This window comes from Macaca fascicularis, chromosome 1 (genome assembly GCF_037993035.2).
Source record: "Macaca fascicularis isolate 582-1 chromosome 1, T2T-MFA8v1.1".
NCBI classification, from domain to species: domain Eukaryota; kingdom Metazoa; phylum Chordata; class Mammalia; order Primates; family Cercopithecidae; genus Macaca; species Macaca fascicularis.
Window position 1 is genome coordinate 134415777 of NC_088375.1, and position 26213 is coordinate 134441989.

Here is a 26213-nt window from a genome sequence, read left to right on the forward strand (position 1 = left end):
AGCAAGACTCTGCCTCAATAAAATAAAACAATAATAAATCAAAGACTGCTCTTCCAAAGATACTATAAAATAACATGAAAGGCAAACTACATTATGGGAGAAAATATTCTCAATACATGGATCTGACAATATATCCAGAATATATACAGAACTTTAATAATACAATAAATCAAAGACTGACAATCCAATTTAAAAATAGGCAAAAAGATATTTTACCAGCCGGGTGCGGTGGCTCACGCCTGTAATCCCAGGACTTTGGGAGGCCAAGGTGGGTGGATCACCTGAGGTCAGGAGTTCAAGAATAGCCTGGCCAACATGATGAAATCCCATCTCTACTAAAAATACAAAAATTAGCTGGGCATGCTCGCGGGTGCCTGTAATCCCAACTACTCAGGAGGCTGAGGCAGGAGAATCGCTTGAACCCGGGAGATGGCAGCTGCAGGGAGCCAAGATTGTGCCATTGTACTCCAGTGTGAGCAACAAGAGTAACACTCCATCTCAAAAAAAAAAAAAAAAAGAAAAGAAAGATATTTTATCAATAAAGACAAATGAGTGACTAATAGGCATAGGAAAAGGTGTTCAACATCACAGTCATTAGAGAAATACAAATTCAGACCACAATGAGATACCACTATGTACCTATTAGACTGGCTAAATTTTAAAAACTGATACAACTAAGAATTAAAGGGGATTTAGAGCAAACAGCCCTCAACATTGCTAGTGAAAACTGTAAAATGGTACAACCACTTTGAAAAAGTTTATTAATTCCTTATTAAAAGAAAACAGCACTTTGGGAGGCTGAGGCTGGAGGATCACTTAAGGCCAGAGTTTGAGACCAGCCTGGGCAACATATTGAGACCCCATCTCTACAAAAAAATTAAAAAATTAGCTGGGTTTGGTGCTACATGCATGTAGTCCCATCTACTCAGGAGGCTGAGGCAGGAGGATGGTTTGAGCCCAGGAGATTTGAGGTTATAGTGAGCTACGATTGAACTGCTGTATTCTAGCCTGAGCAACAGAGCAAGACCCTCTCAAATAAAAACAAAAAGAGGATAGGAGAGAGGACAGAAGGGGAGGGGAGAGGAGGGGAAGCAGAGGGGAGAGGAAACCAAGAGCAGAAAGAGAGGTAAGAAAGGGAAGGTAGGAAAGGAAGGGAAGAAAGGGAAGGAGGGGAGAGGAGGGAAAGGGAGAAGGGGGTAGGAGAGGGAAGGGAAGAGGAGAGGAGAGGAGAGGAGGGACAAAAGCAAGGGAAGGAAGAGAAGGAAGAAAACAATAACATAATCTTTTCATATGACCTGGCAATTCCACTCTTAGATGTACCCAAGAAATTTGCAAATGCATGTTCACAACAATATTTGTACATGAATATTTACAGGAGCTTTATTTGTAACATCAGAAATTAAATACTCCAAATGCCCATCGATATTTGAATAAATGATCCTATGTGGTATATCCATACAATGGAATAATGCTCAGCTATAAAAAGGAATAAAATACTGCCACACTAAAGCACCCCCAAAAAGTAAAAAACATACTAAGCCAAAAAATTTAAACAAAACAGTATACTGCATACTTTATCTTTCCATTTATATAAAATTCTAGAAAAGACAAAATTAAACTACACTGACAGATGCAAATTTATGGTTACCTATAGACAGGGGCTGGGGTTGAGGGTTGACTGCAAAGAGACAGCAAAGAATTTTTGGTAGTGGTAGAAATACTGTGTGGTGGTTATGAGGTTGAATTTATCAGAATTCACTGAATTGTAGATTTTTTTTTTTTAATCTACAATTCACAAGTACAGTGGTTCATTTTATTCAATGGGTACATTTACTGTATGTAAATTACAACTCAATAAAGTTGATTTTAAAAAATTAAAGATTGAGGATATACCAAATAATAGCATTCCTCACCAGGCTTTCTTCACAACTTTGGCTCTAAATCAGATTTCTTTGGATTAATTCTAAGGACATTCTGTTAGTCTATTCTTCACCCCACCTCTATCTTTTCCATGAGTCCAACTTCTACCTAAATTTTTTCAAATGTGAACCCTGTTTATAGTGTATCTCTTTAGAGTTCTCACAACCCAAGCTATCAAGCTACCAGGTTGCTACAGCCAAGCTACCATGGTTTAGGTATGGTTGTATAGATATGATCCTTAACTCCTAATTATTATAATATATATAATATATTCAAACAGATTCAACAGTCATTATTTCATACCTACATTAGGCTAAGTACCATAGTTACAGAGATCTATTCCTAAAAGCATTAAGTCTAGCTTACTAAATTCAGCAATTTCTACCCTCAACTGAATATGCTCCAAACACGAACAATGCAGCACCATGAATATAAGAATAAAATTTTTAATGTTAAAATATGTATATTCACCATTAAATATATATAGATTATAATTATTGGAAAAAATGATCTTAAGCATTTAATTTCACTTTCAGAGACAAAAATCAAATAATATATCTCTGTTACAAAGAAAGGATCAAGCTTAGAGGAAAGAATACATAGACTTCTTAATCATCTATCTCAATTTTGTCCAATGTGATATAAAATTATAGCATTTTAGAGGTGTCATATGTTTTAGAAATAATCTAACACAATTTCTTCACTTTAAAATGAAGAAAATAGTGAATAAAGAAGTAGATGATTTATTCAAGGTCACTACTAGTAACTGGAGACACCAGATAGCTTTTATCAGGCTCTCTGGCTCCCACTACATGCTATTGTAAAATTCCAGGACATTCTGGTGCCTTTACCTCTATATGGAAGAGAATAAATTTCCAGCAACTTACATTCGGCAGAGGCATCTAATTCTCCCGGAAAATGTCAAACAATGATTTCATATCTGTTCAAGGAAGTGTTTTGTTTATTCTGTGCAAACAAGACCATAATGTCCCTATTATAACAGCAATGCTCTAACTTCTTTTCAAGTTGAAAATTGAGACCAGGTGTGGTGGCTCAGGCTTGTAAACCCAGCACTTTGGGAGGCCCAGGTGTGCAGATCACTTGACTCCAGAGTTAGAAATCAGTCTGGTCAAAATGGTGAAAACTTGTCTCTACAAAAAATACAAAAATTAGCTGGGCGTGGTGGCCTGTGCATGTGGTCCCAGCTATTGAGGTCTGAGGAGTAAGGATCCCTTGAGTTCGGGAAGTCAAAGCTGCAGTGAGCCAAGATCATGTACCACTGCACTCCAGCCTGAGTAACAAAGAGAGGCCCTGTCTCAAAAAATAAAAAAAAAAAACTAAAATAAAATTTAAAGGTCAGCTTCTAACCCAGGATACACTTTGAAAATTTTGCATTTCCATTTCCAAACATCAATATAAACATTCACCATAATAATACAGTTATTATTAATGCTATTTATTATAATGTATGTTTTTAAAAGTTGAAAAGTAGAATATGGCCAGGTGCCGGGGTAGGCGGATCACTTGAGCCCAGGAGTTAGAGGCTAGCCTATGCAACGTGGCAAAACCGTGTCTCTCTTAAAAAAATACAAAAATTATCTGGGCATGGTGGTGCATGCCTGTAGTCCCAGCTACTCAGGAGGCTGAAGTTGGAGGATCACTTGAGCCCGGGAAGTCGAGGCTGCAGTGAACCATGGTGGCACCACTGCACTCCAGCCTGAGTGACAGAGTGAGACTTTGTCTCAAAAAAAAAAAAAAGAAAAGTAGAATATATGCAAACAAATGATCATTTGCAACAGATTACCTATAAAGAATGAAAATTTAACTTACTATTCTGCCTAATAGTAGAATAAACTCAAAATGAAAATAATCAGGCATCCAAATTGATAAAAAGGAAGTCAAACTGTGGCTGTTTGCTGATAATATGATTATATACTTAGAAAATCCTAAAGACTCATCCAAAAAACTGATAAATGAATTCAGCAAAGTTTCAGGATACAAAAGTAATGTATACAAATCTGTAGCTCTGCTATACACCAACAGTGACCAAGCAGAGAATCAGATAAACAACTCAATCCCTTTTATAATAGCTGCAAACCAATAAAATAAAATACTTAGGAATATACCTAACCCAGGAGGTGAAAGACCTCTACAAGGAAAACTACAAAACACTGCTGAAAGAAATCATACATGACACATATAAATGGAAATACATCCCACACTCATGGATGGGTAGAATCAATATTGTGAAAATGACCATACTGCCAAAAGCAATCTACAAATTAAATGCAATTCCCATCAAAATGCCAGCATCATTCTTCACAGAACTAGAAAACAATCCTAAAATTCATATGGAACCAAAAAAGAACCTGCATAGCCAAAGCAAGACTAAGCAAAAAGAACAAATCTGTGAAGTCAGGTATCACATTACCTGACTTCAAATTATACTATAAGGCCATAGTCACTAAAACAGCATGGTACTGTTACAAAAATAGGCACATAGACTAATGGAACAGAATAGAGAACCCAGAAATAAAGCCAAATACTTACAGCCAACTGATCTTCAACAAAGCAAACAAAAACATAGAGTGGGGAAAGGACACCCTATTCAACGAATGGTGCTGGGATAACTGGCAAGCCACATGTAGAAAAATGAAACTGGATCCTCCTCTCTCACCTTATACAAAAATCAACTCAAGGTGGATCAAGGACTTAAATCTAAGACCTGAAACCGTAAAAATTCTAGAAGATAACATTAGAAAAACAAGAGATTCTCCTGCCTCCGCCTTCTGAGTAGCTGGGATTACAGGCACCCGCCACCACGCCTGGCTAATTTTTTGTATTTTTAGTAGAGACGGGGTTTCACCATGTTGGTCAGGTTGATATCAATCTCCTGACCTCGTGATCCGCCCGCCTCGGCCTCCCAAAGTGGCGGGATTACAGGCATGAGCCACCGCGCCTGGCCCCCAACGGTATTTTTGTAGCCATTTTCCAACTTCTCTTCATCCCACTCCCCTCCAGTTCTGAAACACACACACACACACACACACACACACACACACACACACACACACACGATTCTATTAATCTAATTTAAACTTTTTCTCTTAAAAGTTCCACATAAGTTTGTAAATTGTAAACTTTGAGTATATCTATATAGTAAAATATAACGTATAATAATCAACTTACATAATTATTATGATACATAATTATAATCTTTGTGTATGAGTGTAGACATTACAATCACACTGATTTGATACAGCAATCACATTGCTAGTACTTCTATAAATCCTTTACAGTCCTGTGCACAAAAAATATTTCAGAGTTTTGTTTGTCACCCTAATTAATAATAGATCTTGAACTTGCTTTCTAATCACTAATTCTCCTCTAAATTTTTGGATGTTTGATATTTATAAAGTTGAGTTTTATTATTTTTAAATCTCTTCTCACCTCTTGGGGGGAAATATACAAGAAAATTTCATTAATCTAAACTCCATTCATTTGGATTTAATGAGTTTGGATGATGGCTTGGTTAGAATTTACTTTTGCATTTTATAAAAAATATTAGCTTATTTCATGTTCAAAGATATTTTCAGTAATTATTTTATACTCTTAAGAGAAGATTTTCAAACACACTAAAATCTATAGTTTAAATATATGTGATATGCCAGTTACCTTCATTTTTATTAAAGCACCTCCCAAAGATCCTTGCTTTACAAAGTTTTATCAGCCAATTATGAGTTACTCTACAAGTCTAAATATTTTGAAACATACATTACATAATGTATATGCTTCATTAATGCACACTTACTACCCACGCCATCCCCAAATTAATGAGATACTGATACATTATTTATATCTTCATTAATTGCATTACAGATCTATACCGAGTTCTAAAATATTCAAAACACCATATACTAATAATTTATATTCATCTTTTCAAAAATAGAATACAGGCCAGGTGTGGTGGCTCACACCTGTAATCCCAGCACTTTGGGAGGCTGAGGCGGGTGGATTGCCTGAGCTCAGGAGTTCAAGACCAGCCTGGGCAACATGGTGAAACCCTGTCTCTACTAAAAATACAAAAAATTAGCTGGGTGCAGTGGTGTGCACCTGTAATCCCAGCTACTCAGGAGGTTGAAGCACGAGAATTGCTTGAACCCAAGGGGCGGAGGTTGCAGTGAGCTGAGATTGTGCCACTGCACTCCAGCCTAGGCAACACAGCGAGACGGACGGACGGACGGACGGACGGACGGACGGACGGACGGACGGAAGGAAGGAAGGAAGGAAGGAAGGAAGGAAGGAAGGAAGGAAGGAAGGAAGGAAGGAAGGAAGGAAGGGAGGAGGAGGGAAGAGGGAGGAGGGAGGGAGGGAGGGAGGCAAGAATACATCCTTGTAGGTAAATCCTAAAATCAGTATTACTACAGACTTACTTCCAGTGGCTCACCAATGTATAGTCTGTATACTTTTTCAGTCTGTGTATAAAGCTTACCATTCTGAGACAGTATCTGTATTTTGCTGATATGTCTCCAGCCACTAAAAGTCCTAAAAAACTAAATGTTTAGTCAATGTTTTAAAACAGTACTAAAAGGCCGGGCACGGTGGCTCAAGCCTGTAATCCCAGCACTTTGGAAGGCCGAGACGGGCGGATCACGAGGTCAGGAGATCGAGACCATCCTGGCTAACACAGTGAAACCCCGTCTCTACTAAAAATACAAAAACTTAGCCGGGCGAGGTGGCAGGCGCCTGTAGTCCCAGCTACTCGGGAGGCTGAGGCAGGAGAATGGCGTGAACCTGGGAGGCGGAGCTTGCAGTGAGCTGAGATCCGGCCACTGCACTCCAGCCTGGGTGACAGAGCGAGACTCCGTCTCAAAAAAATAAATAAATAAATAAAAATAAAACAGTACTAAAATTCATATACAGGCTGGGTGTAGTGGCTCATGTCTGTAATCCCAGCACTTTGGGAGGCTGAGGTGAGCAGATCACTTGAGGCCAGGAGTTCGAGCCAAGCCTGGTCAACATGGCAAAAACCCGTCTCTACTAAAAATACAAAAATTAGCCAGGCATGGTGGCACACACCTGTAATCCCAGCTACTCAGGAGGTTGAGGCCACAAGAATTTCTTGAACCCGGGAGGCAGAGGTTGCAGTGAGCCAAAATCCCACCGCTACACTCCAGCCTGGGCAACACAGCAAGACTCTGTCTCAAAAATAAATAAATAAATAAATAAATAATAAAATAAAATTCATATACATTTTAGACTACCTAGTATCTTAGATATTCTATAAGTCAATTTTCCTTCTATTATAAAAACAAGGGCTAAATTCCTAAGTTATGATTTTTAGAGTAAGCTCTATTTACATTTTACTCTACATTTTACACTATACTCCCTTAGTAACAATATCAGTCTACTAGAGGTTAATGACATAAGAGAGTATATATGAAAACACACAAGTTACAAAGTGCTATGCAAATATGTCACATTATACACTGGTCAGAGACAAGTATTAGGGTAAAAAACAAACATTTAAGGTTTTTCCAAGTAAATCAACAGAAAAAAGTAAATACATACAGAAATGCTGAGCTCAGTTGAAATTTTTTGTCCATTATCTTCCATGATGCCGAAACTTTAAAACTATAACCTAGCTGGGCGCGGTGGCTCACGCCTGTAATCCCAACACTTTGGGAGGCCGAGGCGGGCGGATCACAAGGTCAGGAGATCGAGACCACGGTGAAACCCCGTCTCTACTAAAAATACAAAAAATTAGCCGGGCGCGGTGGCGGGCGCCTGTAGTCCCAGCTACTCAGGAGTCTGAGGCAGGAGAATGGCATGAACCCGGGAGGCGGAGCTTGCAGTGAGCCGAGATCGCGCCACTGCACTCCAGCCTGGGCGACAGAGTGAGACTCCATCTCAAAAAAGAAAAAAAAGGCCGGGCGCAGTGGCTCAAGCCTGTAATCCCAGCACTTTGGGAGGCCGAGACGGGCGAATCACGAGGTCAGGAGATCGAGACCATCCTGGCTAACCCGGTGAAAACCCGTTTCTACTAAAAAATACAAAAAACTAGCCGGGCGAGATGGCGGGCGCCTGTAGTCCCAGCTACTCCGGAGGCTGAGACCGGAGAATGGAGTGAACCCGGTAGGCGGAGCTTGCAGTGAGCTGAGATCCAGCCACTGCACTCCAGCCTGGGGGACAGAGCAAGACTCTGTCTCAAACAAACAAACAAACAAACAACAACAAAAAAAAAACTATAACCTATTATTACAAGCTAAATAATGACAAAATTCATCACAGTTGACTTTTGACACTGGTATTTGTACATATTCTTTTCTAACTATCTCAGAAGTAGATACAGTACTCAAGAAGAAATCTATACTTGTACTTGAAATCCATAATAATCTTGTGGAAGATTCAAAAACATTTTTTATATAAGTGAAAGAAATGAGTAGAAAGTAATTTACACTACAGATATAATAAACTCAATTTTTATGAAAGAAACAATAGCCTCCCCTAAATTAGTTCCCTCTTAAGTGCTTAAAAAAAGCAAAATCTTGCTCAATAATATTTAACCAACTCTTTATAACTTACAGGCTCCTATCACATTCTAAGTTAAACAACTTTTCATTTTTTCTCCTTTTCTTTCTTCCTCAAGGTGTCAGGTAACTGTTTACTAAGAAAATATCACCTGTACATAAGTTACAGTAGTATCCATTTTAACTTGTTCTTTCATAGGCTGCAAAATTTCCATTCCTAGATTCAAATAAAACCAAGAGTATTCAGATATTTCTTTACCTATGCAAATATAAAACCTATTTGCATTCTAATATTCAGATAAAAATCGTTCAGCACTATTGTACTCTTTACAGAAATGCATTGATTTGGAAAACAAAACTACTTAATATCTCTAAGATCTCCTTTCAATGTGTGCTGCCATGCAAAAATGGACTTACTCCTTCCCACCCTCCCATTTCCCCACAATCGCATGCAATTCTGCTCTACCTCATTCTGTTACGGTCACTTCCCACCACTTACAACAGTTAAAGATATTCTACAAAGAACAGAGACTTGTGTAAACGCCAGGTAGGGTCTACAGGCACTAATCATTAGTAAAGATTCAAAACTAAGAAGATTGGGGATAGAAGTTAAAAAAAATACAGTTATCACACAATTCTCCAGATGGAAATCAGCCATCAAATATTTAATTAATATGTATATATATAAACACTTCAATAAAGCTGGAATATATATATTCTGAGATGCAGTCTTGCTCTGTTGCCCAGGCTGGAGTGCAATGGTGTGATCTCAGCTCATTGCAACCTCTGCCTCCTGGGTTCAAGCAATTCTCCTGCCTCAGTCTCCCGACTAGCTGGGATTACAGACTTTCACCACCATGCCTGGCTGATTTTTGTATTTCTAGTAGAGATGGGATTTCACCATGTTGGCCAGGGTGCTCTTGAACTCCTGACCTCAGGTGATTCACCCACCTCGGCCCCTCAAAGTGCTGAGATTACAGATGTGAGCCACTGCACCCGGTCTGGAAATTTTTTTTTTTTTTTTTTTTTTTTTTGAGACGGAGTCTCGCTCTGTTACCCAGGCTGGACTGCAGTGGCCAGATCTCAGCTCACTGCAACCTCCGCCTCCCGGGTTCACGCCATTCTCCTGCCTCAGCCTCCTGAGTAGCTGGGACTACAGGCGCTCGCCACCTCGCCCGGCTAGATTTTTGTATTTTTTAGTAGAGACAGGGTTTCACCGTGTTAGCCAGGATGGTCTCGATCTCCTGACCTCGTGATCCGCCCGTCTCGGCCTCCCAAAGTGCTGGGATTACAGGCTTGAGCCACCGCGCCCGGCCTGGAAAAATATTTTTAAAAAGAAGAGGATGCTGGGCACCATGACTCACACCTGTAATCCCAGCACTTTGGGAAGCCAAGGCAGGCAGATCACGAGATGGAGGAGATTGAGACCATTCTGGCTAACACGGTGAAACCCCATCTCTACTAAAAATACAAAAAATTAGCCAGGCGCGGTGGTGGGCGCCTGTAGTCCCAGCTACTCGGGAGGCTGAGGCAGGAGAATGGCGTGAACCCGGGAGGCGGAGCTTGCAGTGAGCCGAGATCTCGCCACTGCACTCCAGCCTGGGCGACAGAGCGAGACTCCGTCTCAAAAAAAAAAAAAAAAGAAATAAAGAAATAAAAGAAAAGGAGAATACAGATACACAAGAGAAGAATGCAATATGAAGATGAAGCAGAGAGAGATTTGATGATGCTGTCCTTGAATATTAGAGTGATGCAGGCACAAGCAAAGGAATACTGGCAGCTGCCAGAAGCTGGAAGAGGAAAGGAATGGATGCTCTCCCAGAGCAACCAGATGGAGTGAGGCCTTGCTGACAATCAGATTTCAACTCAGTTATATTAAATTTGGATTAAATTTTTAAAAATTTAACGTGAAGATAATTTAACTGAAACAACATAGAATAAGCAATTTTTATGGATTTGTGGTCTGACGAACTGTTAAACATTCTTTTTTTTCCCAACTTTTATTTTAGATTGAAGGTAAGAGGTAGGTATGCATGTTTGTTGCATGGGTAAATTGTGTGTCATGGGGGTTTGGTGTATAGATAATGTTGTCACCCAGGTAATCAGCATAATGCCCAATAGGTAGTTTTTCAATCCTTACCCCCCTCCAACCCTGCACCCTTAAATAAACCTCAATGTCTACTGTGTCCCCTTCTTTGTGTCCATATGTACTCAATGTTTAGCTCCTACTTATAACTGAGAACACGCAGTATTTGGTTTTCTGTTCCTGCATTAATTTGTTTAGAATAATGGCCTTCAGCTCCATCCATGTTGCTGCAAAGGCCATGTTCTCATTGTTTTATAGCTGCATAGTATTCCAGGGTGTATATGTACCGTATTTTTATGTCCAGTTCACCACTGTTGGGCATCTAGATTGATTCTATGTCTGCTATTGTGAATAGTGCTGTGATAAACTTACAGTGCATGTGCCTTTACAGTAGAACGACTTGTCTTCCTTTGTTGTCAAAGCTTTTCAAACTTCAAAAAATTCTAGCTGCTGATTATGTTTAAATAATTAATGTTAGATTACCACTTTCCCTTGAGAACAAGATTCCAATATTCGAATCCAAATGCTGTATAGTTTTGTTTTTTTAAACAACACCTTTCCTAAACATGAAATTGCAACCAGTTCCTGGTAAACCTACAGTCTTAGAAGTTTACACATACTATAAGCTTAAGCTACAGAGAATATAAATATATATTAATTATGTTTGTTCTACATTTACTGTTCAAGTCTCATGTAACTCTGCCTAACTGAAGAGGGCAAGCTTCAGACGCTCTCAACTCTAATCTAGGCTCCATATAGCAGATATCTTAATAAGACGTAGGTCTGATCACATCTCTTCCGTTTCTGGTTTTTTTTGGGTTTTTTTGAGACCAAGTCTGACTCTGTCACCCAGGCTGGAGTGCAGTGCTGTGATCACGGCTCGCTGCAGCCTCAACCTACCGGGCTCAGGCAATCCTTCTGCCTCAGCCTCCCAAGTAGCTGGACCTACAAGCGCATGCTACCACATGATTTTTTTATTTTTTGTAGAGCTAGGGTCTTGCTTCATTGCCCATGCTGGTCTCAAACTCCTGCCCTCAAGTGATCCTCTCACCTAGGCCTCCCAAAGTGCTGGGATTACAGGCATGAGTCACTGTCCCTTGCTCTGTTTGTAAAGTTTAACTGACTTCTTACAAAAGAGGATAGAGTCCAAACTCCTTCACATAAAAGAGCCCTCATAATCTGGTCCCAACCTACATTTCCTGCAATAAACAATTGCATGTCTCAATCTTGTTCTTTCATGCATTCACTGAACAAATATTCCTCTTTTTAAACACCTCTTCTCCCTTCTGTATTTGTAGAACCTCTACACATCTTACAGTACTCAAAATATAAGTTTCAGTGAAGTTTCATATGTCTTCCAAGCAGACTGAATCCTTCCCTCTACTATACTCTCATGCCATTTTGCGTAAACCTTTTATAATAGCACTCATAAATTTTATCAGACCAATTTATTGACAAATGATATACATTTCCTTCTTCTATTCACTGTATTTCCTGCTTCTCCATACCAGCACCTGTCATATATTAAGCATTTACTCTATGTTGAATTTATAAAACAATAAATAAACTCCACAATATTTGTTGTGGGAGAATGATCTCTTCATAACTCTGTGTAATAACATAAAAGACAAATGCAGGAGCTGGACATGGTGGCTCAGGTCTGCAATTCCAACACTTTGGGAGGCTGAGGTGGACGGATCAGTTGAGCCCAGAAGTCTGAGACCAGCCTGGGCAACATGGTGAAAGCTGTCTCTACAAAAAATACAAAAATTAGCCAGGTATGGTGGCACATGCCAGTAGTTCCACCTACTCGGGAGGCTAAAGTGGGAGATCACTTGAGCCAGGGCGGTAGAAGTTGCAGTGAGCTGAGATCGCGCCTCTGTACTCCAGCCAAGGTGACAGTGAGACCCTGTCTCAAAAAAAAAGAAAGAAAGAAAAATGCAGGTCAAAACTGGTTTGCATTAAATGTTTTCTAATAACTGTAATAACTGTATTTCATGAGAGAAGTAAAAACAGTAAAAGAATCTTGAATATCTATAGTATATCAGGCATTGTACTAGGTGATTTACAGGTATTATCTCATTTAGATCTCATTTAATCTGTAAAAGGAGGTATTCATTTTACAGATTAAGAAACACAGGTTCTGATATATTAAGTGTATAGCTTGTCTTGCATAACTTGTCAGAGCTCAGACATGAACCACGATTTATTTCAGTCAAAACCCATAGTCTTTGCAGTAAAGCCTATGTTTAAGCATGTCTATGGACTGATCACACCGGTAATCTCAGCACTTTCAGAGGCCATAGTGGGAGGATCGCTTGAGGCCAGGAGTTCAAGACCAGCCAAGCCAACATAGTAAGACTTCATCTCTACAAAAAATTATTTAAAAAACAAAAAAGCACATCCAAGTATTAGAGGGTCAGTCACCATAGTATATAAAAGTATGCCTTTGGTCTCAGACTGAGTTCACATTCTGTCTCTACAACTTAATAAGTACAGCAAATTATTTAATCTCTCTGTCCCTCCTTTCCCTTATCTATAAAATGGTGATAAATAATAGTATGTATTTTGTGGGTGGTTATGATTAAGGAATATAAATAAAATAAAGTGATTATTATACTACAATGCCTTATTCATTGAATACCTTTATAAAACCTATTCATGATAGAAAATACTATTAGAAATGCTGTTTGAAATTGGTTTTATAGCATATATGAATTTAGAAAAAAACTTCTTATATAACTTTTACAGAAAAAACTAGGCTCTGGGTAGATATAAAGTCCTATGTAGATACTTTGTGGAATGAGCTTGTTTCTTAGCATTTTATCTGACATGACCTCAAAGTTTCAGCTTCAATTTTTTTTTTTTTTTCGATGCAGTCTCGCTCTGTTGCCCAGACTGGAGTGCAATGGTGCGATCTCGGCTCACTGCAACCTCTGCCTCCCGGGTTCAAGCCATTCTCCTGCCTCAGCCTCCCGAGTAGCTGGGACTACAGGCGTCCACCACCATGCCTGGCTAATTTTTTGTATTTTTAGTAGAGACAGGGTTTCACCATGCTGGTCAGGCTGGTCTCAAATTCCTGACCTTGTGATCTGCCTGCCTCGGCCTCCCAAAGTGCTGGGATTATAGGCATGAGCCACCGTGCCCGGCCCAGTTTCAGCTTCATCTTAATTCTAATTTCTACTATGCTTTGTGACCTAGCATACCTTTTCAATCAAACTTCTTATCTCTAAGTACAGTAACATATCTTAAACTGGCTCTTTGGTTTCATTTTAGATGGTATCTCCAACATGGATGATAAACTAGAAAGAGTTCTGGTCAGGCAATCTGGATAGAGAAGCTAAGCAACATTGTACCTTCTAAAGTCATTTTCACACTTATATATTAAACACTCAGATTTATATAACAAGATACATTAAAGAAACAATGATTAAAAATATATAACCACTACACTCCATTAATAGAGATAATTAAGTTGAACATACTTAAGAATACATTGCTTTTGTGAGGATTAAAATCTAATGTTAAGCTACCAATTCATATTCACCTGAATCTTATTTAATAATAAATTTATACTCATGAATGACATTATTAACTGTCAGTCTGATGATGTTCAAGCTATTTCAGTTACCCAGACAGGTCTATAACTTACTCTAAATGTCTGGCACTTACAGACACACACACACACACACACACACACACACATCCACAGTTGATTAACATCAAAAAGAAACTTCACTCTCTATACTTCTCAGGAAAGGAAAAGCTCAAAAGTTATACTTCATGGCTACTGAACAAGTTTAGGCTTTCAAATGAGATTCTTTCCATTGATTCTATAACTTATCCAATTACTCGTTCAACATGTTGAATTTCTACTGAGTAAAAGGCACATGTTTCAGGACACAAATTATATCAATTTCAAATACAATTGAGGCAGCCTAAGGAGTGTATGTAAGACCCAGGGCAAACTATTTGGTCTGTCTGAACTTTAATATTCTTATCTATAAAATAGTGGTGATAATAACTATGCTACCCCAACAATTTATTACCAGGATCAAATGAGGTACTAAAACATAGAACAGAAAAGCATTTTCACATATTAAATCCACAGTAAGTTTCTATAACAACTCAAGAGCTCATCTTGTCTCCAGGAGCACAATAAGAGACTGTTTCACTACATGATTAATGTAACAAATATTTAAGAGTCTAACACATTATGATGTGTTCAAGTACTAAAGTGCTTTAAAAATGTAGTAAGTACAGGCTGGGTGCAGTGGTTCATGCCTGTAATTTTGGCACTTTAGGAGGTGAGGTGGGTGGATCACTTGAGGCCAGGAGTTTGAAACCAGCCTGGCCAACATGGCAAAACCCCGTCTCTACTAAAAATACAAAAATTAGCCAGGCATGGTGATGCACACCTGTACTGTAGTCCCAGCTACTTGAGAGGCTGAGGCAGAAGAATCTCTTAAACCTGGGAGGCAGAGGTGGCAGTGAGGTGAGAGGGTCATGCCACTGCACTCCAGCCTGAGTGACAGAGCAAGACTCCATCTCAAAAAAAAAAAAAAAGTAGTAAGCACAAATGCTTTCCTTAGGAAGCTTACATTATAGTAGGGATAATAGAACTCTCAAATAACCACAGTACAATGCAAATTTAACAAGTATTATAAGATTTATAAAGCCCAGCACACATGAAGAAAAAAAAATGGGCTGGGCGTGCTGGCTCACGCCTGTAATCCCAACACTTTGGGAGGTCAAGGCAAGTGGATCACCTGAGGTCAGGAGTTCAAGACCAGCCTGGCCAACATAGTGAAACCCCGTCTCAACTAAAAATACAAAATAATTAGCTGGGCATGGTGGTGGGCACTTGTAATCCCAGCTACTTCGGGAGGCTGAGGCAGGAGAATTGCCCTAACCCTGGAAGCGGAGGTTGCAGGGAGCCAAGATCACACCATTGCACTCCAGCCTGGGCAACAAGAGCAAAACTCTGTCTCAAAAGAAGAGAAAAAGAAAAAGAAAAAAAGAATGAACTGGATTTGGCAGATTTCAGAAAGCTGCATAAGAAAGAGGTGGCATTTAAGGAATTGAAGAATAAGTAGAATTTCTACAAAGACAGCAAGGAAGGCCTTCCTTGTTTCTTCTTTGTAGGAAGAAAGGATAAAAGCAAAGACCAAGGCAGATAGGCATATAGCATGTTCAGAAACTGGACGTCTAATTAACTACTACAGTTTGGCTAAAAAATAGGATATGTGGAAAAAAGTAATATTTGTTTAACAGAATAAAAGGAAAAAAGAATTAAAGGATCATATTGATTTTACTGGAGCCATAGTCAGACTGAAATTTTGAAGGAAAAATTTGAAGCCTCCCTAAATAATATAAAGTGTATTAAATGCCTCCCTAAATAATTTACATTTTATTCTGAAGCCGATCGAGAATCACTGCGTATTTCTGAGGAAGAAATAACCAAAAAAAGAAAGGCATAAGATCTTTGGCTTTAAAAGTAATTTGGAGGCAAGTAACTGGAAAGGCGCCAGGCTGAGGACAAGTCCAGTTTGGAAGTTACTGCTCTAGCGCAAGTAAGAAGAGGAAAGCCGAGCATATTTAGCAGAGAGGTAGTGGGAATGAAAAAGGGGAGAACTAAATTTGAGATGCTGAAGAGATAGAATCAACAGTTGGGAGGAAAGTTAGCATCAGAAATTTTACGTTTACAAGTCATTCCCTTGAAACACCCTGAGTTTACCAGTGAAAGTGAATAAGAACACCAAGTAAGAAACTGCACCAAATTTCACCTTTAACTACTAAAGCCGAAAGATGACTTCAAAAACAAAAAGACTTAATTTTCAAATACTGCATTTAAGAGAACATAATAAAAGATCGTCTTTTACGATAAAGCAATGCACCCACACACCTGTTCTGATGAGAATTTCACCCCGCCTCAAACAGTCCTTGTGTTCTTACTAGCCTTACCAAGGGCAGCCTTTCCATTTCTTTAAGTTCCTGCGGCTTCTTGAGCTCCAGGTGCTGGTCGGGTGCATCTGTGCCTACCACAGGGCTCAACACCGAGTTAGAGCTCATGGGATGTTCACTGAAGGGATGTGACCCCAGCCGGGCCCAGCCGTCACTAGCTCCGCACGCCCCAAGCGCTGAGGCACACACTGCCGTCTTCATTCGCTTGACACACCCCTCTCCTCGGGCCTTTTTTCCTCCTCCACCCAGCACATTCCGCACGTCGTCCGTCGGAGTTACAACGTGTCACCTCATCTGCTCCCAACCCTATTTAGCTAGCACTGTATTTCAGGTCTTCGATACCGTCCCCTTCACCCCTGCAGACTTCACATCAGCCCCCTCGCATGCCTCCTCTTCCTCCTCCTCCTCCTCCTCCAGGAGCTGCCCGGGCCACCCCGCAGCCGCTGGCCTCCTGGCTCCTGCCCCTCCCCAGGTGCGCCCAGGACTCACCTCCCGCGCAGCTCGACCGGCTGAGCCCACCACCGCGGGCCGCGGTTCAGCTCCGCCGGGCGCCCCAGGCTGCCGAGTCCGCTGGGTCCAACGCGACCGCTGACCCGCAGCGCCGCCGTCTCCCGTCGCCGTAGCCACCGCCAGCTCGGTGCAGCCCAGGCGTTTCCGGGTTCCCGCGGTCCCGTCCCCCAAATGCTCCGGCTTCCGCCTCGGCTCTGGCAAATGCCGTTCCCGGCTCGGCTCTGGCAGCCCCAGCTCGGCACTTGGCAGCTCCGTCCCTAAGGCGACGCACCTGGGCTGCTCTGCTGGCAGCCCCTGGTTCCTGCTTCACCGTCGCGTGGAGGCCTGGGGCACTGCTTTCTGCTACACCTCTCTTAGGAGCGCGAGACAGATAGAGTGACACTCGTCGAGGGCCTCTGCGGGACTGTCTGTTTGCAGAAGGTGCCAAGGTGTCCACTGCGAAAGAAAGGGCAAAGTCCTTTGGGGCAAAGAACCCTGAGAGGAACGGGGAAATGGATTTTGAAAGCAAACGAACCCGCTCCTAAAAGTGACTGTCACTGACCTGAAAACAAACCAGATTAGCTATGGCAAAGGCTGCCAATCAACCAGTGGTCTGCAAGAAGGCTTGTTCTTCCACTTCTCCCACCCTGACTGAGATCTTGAGACTGAGGGAAACCCAGAGCTATACCACCAATGGGCCTGGTGTCATCAATCAGGAGAGGAAAAAGAAAGCTGGGCCCAGAAGATTACAGAGTTATAAGGGACCTACCCCTTCCTGGCTGCATGGATTACAGCATTACCTTTTAAAAGTCTTCCAATGGCTGTGTTGGAAACCCTCTAACTACTGCAGCCCATTCAGGTGATGAACAGGCTGAAATCAGTACTTCAGGTTCAGCTGGGTTATCAAATAAGCGAACAGGATTATCTCTTTTTGTTAACTCAGTGCTGCTATAAATTCAGCCTATGTCTCTTTATATTGTAAATTATTAAAACCATGTCCAAGAGAGACATACTTAGAAAAAAAGTGAGATTGAAGAAAAATAAATAACTGTGTTAGAGTAGAATAACTGGCTTTAAAATTTTCTGCAATTCAATCTTGAGAAAATTCCTGGACAGTAAAATACATATTAGATCTTAATATATGTCCAGTTTTTTTGAAACCAAAATGTGCCTGTTAGATGATGATAACAGCATGCCTCGTTTTATTGTGATTTGCTTTGTTGCTCTTAACAGACATTGCTTTTCTTTGCTTTTTTGTTTGTTTATTTGTTTTTACAAATTGAAGGTTTGTGACAACCTTGCCTCAAGCACATCTATTGGTGCCATATTTCCAACAGCATGTGCTCACTTTGTGTCTCTGTGTCACATAATATTCAATAATTTTTGCAATATTTAAATTTGTTCATCATTATATCTGGTATAGTGCTTTGTGATCAATGATTTTTGATGTTACTATGGTAATTGTTTTGGGGTACTGTTATGGTTTGGCTGTGTCCCCACCCAAATCTCAACTTGAATTGTATCTCCCAGAATTCCCATGTGTTGAGGGAGAGACCTAGGGGGAGATAATTGAATCATGAGGGCCAGTCTTTCCTGTGCTATTCTCATGATAGTAAGTCTCATGAAATCCGATAGGTTTATCAGGGGTTTCCACTATTGCTTCTTCCTCATTTTTCTCTTGCCACAGCCATGTAAGAAATACCTTTCACCTCCCGCCATGATTCTGAGGCCTCCCCAGCCATGTGGAAACTGTAGGTCCAATTAAACCTCTTTTTCTTTCCAGTCTCGGGTATGTCTTTATCATCACCATGAAAATGGACTAATACAGGTGCCACGTACTGCACTCATATAGGAAGACAAATTTAATTGATAAATGTTATGTGTATTCTGACTACTCCAACAACTGCCCGTTTCCCCACCCTTCTCCCCCTTGGACCTCCCTATTTCCCAATACACAGCAATATTGAAATTAGGCCAATTATTAACCCTACAATGGCTTTGAAGGAAATCAAAATATTTCACCCCAAAATATACTTCTTTGACATACTTTGAGATGACTGTTTAGAGGGCCTGCAATCAGAAGCATGCCAGATGTGGTGGCTCATGCTTGTAATCCCAAGACTTTGGGAGGCTGAGGCAGGCGGATTGCTTGAGCCCAGGAGATTGCGACCAGCCTGACCAACATATTGAGACCCCATCACTATAAAAAACAAAAATTTAAACATGTGCCTGTCATAATGGTACATGCCTTTAGTTCTAGCTACTCATAAGGGAAGCTGAGGTGGGATGATCGCTTGATCCCAGGAGTTCAAGGCCACATTAAGCCATGATCATGTTACTATACTCCAGCCGGGCTGATAGAGCCAGACCCTGTCTCAAAAAAAGAAAAGTAGCCCAGTAGCCCTGCAAAACTGTCTCTTGTAGGACAGATTTGCATCTGTTGAGAATCTGCGTTAATGTAGCCAGGCTTTCTCTGAGGCCCTTCCTTGTCCAGATCTAGGAAAGATTAACTGAGATTCTGACACCTTTAAAGGTCTGAAAGAAACTTCCACCATCTGTTCTCTCTGAGGGCTGCTACCCACCTTTGCTAGTCAGACCTCTGCTTCTCTCCCTCCTGTAACTTGTTTTGCCACTATAACCTGATTTACCACCATAATCTACTTTTGGCCATGCTTGAAACTCTCATTCTTTCTAAAGATGGTATATACCCTTGTGTACTATGTGGGGGATAAGACTAATCACCCTGTGATTTCTCCTCATACACACCAATAAATTTCTATGCCTTTTTTCTTTTTTCTTTTCTTTCTTTTTTTTTTTTTTTTTTTTGGAGTTAGGGTCTCGCTCTAGAAGGAGTGTAGTCGCATGATTATGGCTCACTGTAGCCTTGACCTCCAAGGCTTCAGTGATCCTCCTGCCTCAGGCTCCCGCTTAAGCAATCCTCCTGCCTCAGCCTCCTGAGTAGCTGGGACTACAGGCACATGCCACCATTCCTGGCTAACATTTTTTTTTACTTTTTGTAGAGATGGGTTCCCACTATTTTGTGCAGGCTGGTCTCAAACTCCTGAGCTCCAGTGATCTTCTTGCCTCAGCCTGCAGTATTGGGATTACAGGCACGAGCCACTGTGCCCAGCCTGCCTCTTCTGTTATTAATCTGACTTTTGTCCGTTGATTATTTAGCCAACCTTCAGAGGGTGAAGGGGAAGCTACAAAATCTCCCCAGGGCAAGCATGTCAGCTGAGCCTGAACTGCAAGTCTGGACATCCAACAATTCAAGTCAGTACCCAAGGTCTGCAGCTCTTTTAATAAGAACAATCATATTACCCTTGAGGGATTTGCCTGTATTTTCTCATTTAACTCTCACAGCAGCCTTATAAAGTAAGCATTAGTATCGTATTTTATAGAAAGAGCAACTGAGGTTTACAGACAGGTAACTTTCTGAAGTCCCCACATCTACTGAAAAATAAGTTGGGATTTAAATCCTTATTTGTCTCCCTTTAAAGTCTATATTTTAAAACATGACGCTTAGCTGCCATAGGAAGAAAAAAATGAGACAGAAGAGAAAGTTGGCAGACAGCAAAAGTAGCAATAGAGATAAGAATTATCAGTGAAGAAAAGAGATGAACATGAAAAAAGAGAGAAAAACAGCAATCTGGGACACTGGCCCAGAGGACTAGCTTTGGCTTCTCTATCATAGCAGATCTTACAGGTGAAATTTTGGCACCATGAAGACAGACAAATGAGAACAAGATATTAGTCTAAAGGCAGCCAGGGCCAAATAGGACTATGTATCTCAATTGGTACCTAATTAGAATTGTCAGATAAAATACAGAGGCCTTCACCTGGTGCGGTGGCTCACGCCAGTAATCCCAACACTTTGGGAGGCCGAGGCGGGCAGATCACCTGAGTTTGGGAGTTTGAGACCAGCCTAACTAACATGGAGAAACCCCATCTCTATTAAAAATAAAAAAAATTAGCTGGGCATGCTGGCACATGCCTGTAATCCCAGCTACTTGGGAGGCTGAGGCAGGAGAATTGCTTAAACCCGGGAGGCGGAGGTTGCAGTGAGCCAAGGATCACGCCATTGCACTCCAGCCTGGGCAACAAGAGGGTAAACTCTGTCTAAAATAATAATAATAATAATAATAGCAACAGAGGCCTTGTTAAATTTAAATTTCAAATAAGCAACGAAATATGGAATATTTACGATATACTTTAAAAAATTCATTGATTATCAGAAATTCTAATTTAGCTGGATATCCTGTAATTTTATTTGCTAAATGTGGCAACCCTATTGAACGCATAAATGCATTGTGATATTGTACAATAACTGGGATTCCCTATGATGCCCCAGAGAAATGAAGGCCAGATCAAATTATGTTTAGTGCAGTTGACACTGCAAACTTTATGCACACAAAGTGACATTCTCTAGATCAGTATCTTCAGACAGTGCCAAGCTGGTAGACTTTAAAGGATAAAGGTGAGAGGTTGTTAGAAAACCCAGGAGAAAATAAAGAAAAGACAACAAACAAGAAAGAAAGAGCGCAGGGACTATGTTGATAGACATTTTTAAAGAATTTCTGCTCAAAATGGTTGAAATACTGAAAAAAAATTTCAGTGCTTAGAGAATTAAACCGCAGGTTTCCAGGTGTCACTTACCAAATATTTTGTTCCTATGCCATCATAACTTTTAAAACTATTTGACTGAAATTACAGCTCAGGAGCAGGAAAAACCAGTTTGTTGTTTCAAGCTGCCAAATCACAGTAATTGAATCTGGCTTTTTCTTGTTAGTTCTTCAGAGGGAAAAAGAAACCTATGTGTTAACAAAACTGGAAAGGATTGACAAAGATTATCTACTTGTCCATCGTTTACTTCTAAGAAGACTTGAATGAGGTTACTTCCATTATAAGAGCTCAACTGTCAATATGAACATGGTCCTTTGATTTTGAGATGGAGCTATAGAGTTTAGCATTCTCTAGAACATGGATCTGATAGGTTTGAAATAAAACTTACTTTTCATTTCTGAGGAGGAGTATTTCAGAGGCTTCTGGTTTTTTCCTATAGTAGAGTTACTTTTCGAGTCAGGGGCCCAGGAGATTTCACGGAGGTGAGGCCCTCTCCTCCCTCTGTACATTCAGAAAGTGGAGAAACTACCCTGCATGATTGCTGCCCTATGGGGCTTGTTGATCAAAGCTTCAGTTATCACTTGATGCTCTAAAGTCTATTTGGGAATCAATGAATTGGTTTCATCTCAGAGTCAGGGTTAAATGTAAATTAATGCCTTGGAGATTCCCCTGTATCTAACACAGTTACCTGATAAAATCACCACAGCTTCCTTTGTGGAAGACTAGGAAAAAGTGCACAGTATGTATAGTATGCACTTGTGCTGTTAAAGGGACGTCTTAAATCTGGGAATGGGGGCTACAACTCTAGTAAAGTTGGGCCTCTATTTACCAGTCCTAGTGTACATTTGATTATGAAGTCCGTATGCAATTGGATTGTGCTGTTCACCAACTATTTCCCAGTCTCAACCTGCAGGGCTCTTCTTAAAGTAGGTCGCACTGTTAGACTCTCTTGTGGTTGAGTGAGACCACATGTCCAGTTCTGGCCAATTACCTCCGGGCCAGGGCATTGAATTGCCAATTTATGACTGTTTAGAATCCTCTTTCTCTCTGCTTTTGAGTCTGGCAATGTGCAGCATCATGAATGCTTCATCATCAGACTGTATCCTAGAATTAGGAGATGTGTAACCTGCAGTAAACATACAGCATGAACAAGAAATACATTTTTATTATTTTATGTTACCAATGAGAAAAGAAAAATAGCTCAGGGCAGTCTGAGCTTTGGGAAGTATGCAGTCCCAAAGTGACAAGAGCATGGGACTTTGATCATTCTTGCCTTCCATCCTCCAACTCCCACTCCACATCCATGCTTGGGGACAATTGTTGTTCCTGACTAGCTGCCTCAGCCATCATCTTTGTGTTGCCAGAATTTATGATGCAAAACAACAACAACAACAACAACAATGTATAGCCTATCAATAGCTTTGGTTATTTTAATGTAAATTCTTGGTAAACAAGTCAGGAGCTGCCTCTTCTTTTCCTTTAAAAATCCATTTGTAACTGCTGCTAATCAGAGGGTATGTTCAGGGCAACTTGAATCTGTACTCCTGAGTTGCAATCCTCAAGCTTGGCCCAAATAAACTCTCTACGTATATGAATTTTGCCTCAGTGTCTTCCTTTGAGGTCACATTAAGATTCTGCCAATTTCCAAGCACTTGGGAGTTGAAAAAAAAATTGACAAAACCTAGCATACATAGATTAATACAAAAACTTATGGCCAGAGATGGATGTATATTAACAAAAACATGACTTTTGTGACTTTGACTTAGGGGCCAAGTGATGGGGGCAAGCAAACTGATTTTAGCAGCTGGAAGAATGATAACCCATGGTGTGCTATGGAATATTTGATAAAACTGTGACCTGCAATTACTTAAAAGTTAAATAATAAACATAGTAAGTTTATAGCTCCAGTGCAAGAGACTAGAAAATAAAATGTTAATAGCATGTGTAGGTTAATGTTTGATGTATTTGAAAGACACTTCATGAAAGAGAAATACCCAAAAAATAATTTACTGATTTGTTAGCAGGAATGGAAAGGAATAAAGACAACATAGAAATTCAGGAACTGGCAGAGTTGACAATGGCAAATACTTTTCTAATGGAAGCCTTTAATAATAATTTTAAAAAATCAAATCAAAACTATCCCTGTCATACTTATCTTTAAAATCTCTAAATGCATTGAGATATCACCCAGTAAGTCCTTTCAATTAGATGAAATGGCTTAATAAACAGGGAATAAAGGTGTTGGTCTCCCACCAAGCTTGATAGGCTCAACGTATCTGGAATTAAGTGGCCAGATAAATGGAGATATGCCAAGGAAAGAACTGTGGTATGGCTATTGGCAAATGAAGCTGATTGGAATCTAAGAGATAAGAAACCAGTAACGTTTATAAGATAATTGTATTGCCAAAGGAGCCAAGAGCCTAGACAAAACTTAACATGCATCTTTGGCCTACAGCCCTCTATACACAGGGAATTAGCCCAGGATAATGGTTAGCCTCCAAAGAGTGCATGTTCTCCAATACGCTCTTCACATATAACTAAAAAATATAATAAAGGAAGAACTCTCTCCCAGAAGGTCAAATCAAGGAATATAAAGAACAATGAATTGGGAACCCCCTTCTAGAGGGCAGAATTAGCATCTAATTGAAGAACTATTTAATATTACCTACACCCAGGATAGTAGGACTTCACAATGTGTTGCCACTGAGCAGTCAGCTCTGTTCATTGACTACTCTCATTTTTTCCCAATGACTCGCCACGTCTCTTCCCTGTAATATACTTTCTGTGATTGCCTGTTCTAGATATTTTATATGTGTTATCATACAATATTTGTCCTTTTTTTATTTAGCTTCTTTCTTTTAGCACCATGTTTTCAAGGTTCATCCATATTGTAATCTGTATCAGAACTTATTCCTTCTTCTGGCTGAACAATACCCATTTTATGGATATACTACATTTTATTTATCCCTTCATCCATCAGGAGACATTTGAGTTGTTTCTACCTTTTGGGTGTTATGAATAATGCTGCTATGAACATTTATGTACAAGTGTCTTATCTGTTTAAGTCCTTGTGTTTTTTGTTTTTGTTTTTGTTTTTGAGACAGAGTCTCGCTCTATTGCCCAGGCTGGAATGCAGTGGCACGATCTTGACTCACTGCAACTTCTGCCTCCTGGGTTCAAGTGATTCTCCTGCCTCAGCCTCCCAAGTACCCAGGACTACAGACACATGCCACTACACCTGGCTAATTTTTGTATTTTTAGTAGAGACTGGGTTTTGCCATATTGGCCATGCTGGTCTTGAACTCCTGACCTCAATTGATATCCCACCTTGGCTTCCCAAAGTGCTGGGATTACAGGAATGAGCCACCGTGCCCAGCCAAGTCCTTGTTTTCAATTCCTCCATGTATATAATTGGAGAGGAATGCTGAGTTATATGGTAATATTATTATTATTATTATTATTATTTTTAGAGGCAAGTTGTGGCTCTGTTGCCTAGGCTGTAGTGCAGTGGCATGATCTCATAGCTCACGGCCACCTCAAACTCCTGGGCTCAAGTGATCTTACAGCTGCATTCTCTTAAGTAGCTAGACCTACAGGTATGCACCACCATGCCTGGCTAATTTTTTTTATGTTTAGTAGTGATAAGGTCTCCCAATATTGCCCAGGCTGGTCTCAAACTCCTGGCCTTTTTTTTTTTTTTTTAATTAATATTTTAAAAATAGAGGCTAAGCAAAGTGGCTCATACCTGTAATCCTAGCACTTTGGGAGGCCAAGGTGGGCAGATCAGGAGTTCAAGACCAGCCTGGGCAACATAGTGAAACCCTGTCTCTACAAAAAAAAACCAAAAAAAGTAGCCAGGTGTGGTGGTGTGTACCTGTAGTTCCAGCTACTTGGGAGGCTGAGGTGGGCGCATCACTTGAGCCCGGGAGGTGGAGGCTGCAGTGAGTCAAGATCATGCCACTGCACTCCAGCCTAGGTGACAGAGACTCTGTCTTTAAAAAATAATAAATTAAATTTAAAAATTATATAGAGATGGGGTCTCACTGTGTTGCCCAGGTTGATCTTGAACTTTTGGGCTCAAGCGATCCTCTCACCTCAGCCTCCCAAAGTGTTGGGATCACAGACGCAAGCTACCACACCCAGCCTAATTCTTTTTTAAGATTTTTTTTTTTTCATTTTATCTTCTTCTTAAATTTTGTTTTGTTTTGTTTTTTGAGACAGGGTCTTGCGCTGTTACCCAGGCTGGAGTACAGTGGCAGAATCATGGCTCACTACAGCCTTGACCTCCTGGACTTACCTGATCCTCTCACCTCAGTCTTCAAAGTAGCTCCGACTACAGACACTCACCAGAATGCCCGGCTGATTTTTGGATTCTTTTGCAGAGACAGAGTTTCGCTGTGTTGCCCAGGTTGGTCTTGAACGCCAGTCCTCAAATTGAGAGACAGGACTAGCTGGATTTCCTAGGCTAAGAATCCCTAAGCTTAGCTGGGAAGGTGACAGCATCCACCTTTAATCACGGGGCTTGCAAATTAGCCCAGACCCCAGCAATCAGAGAGCTCACTAAAATGCTAATTAGGCAAAAACAGGAGGGAAAGAAATAG

At 40.5% G+C, this 26213-nt stretch overlaps 1 protein-coding gene across 14 annotated transcripts in view; it reads right to left on the reverse strand.

The window, feature by feature from the left end:
• Positions 1-17156, reverse strand: part of SLC35A3 (solute carrier family 35 member A3) — a 59553-nt gene extending 42397 nt beyond the window's left edge. For 8 of the 14 annotated variants that reach the window (XR_012417295.1, XR_012417294.1, XM_074000821.1 and 5 more), the window contains exon 1: positions 16990-17156. Coding sequence is in view for 3 of the 14 variants with exons in the window: in XM_065549084.2 (XP_065405156.1) it covers positions 16501-16701 (201 nt within the window). In the remaining 11 variants the exon portion in view is untranslated. Of the gene's footprint in view, positions 1-12346; positions 12446-16500; positions 16913-16989 lie in introns of those variants that run through there. The other 6 variants (XR_010588557.2, XM_065549084.2, XM_045366625.3 and 3 more) reach the window with 2 other exon arrangements.
• Positions 17157-26213: the final 9057 nt, after the last annotated feature.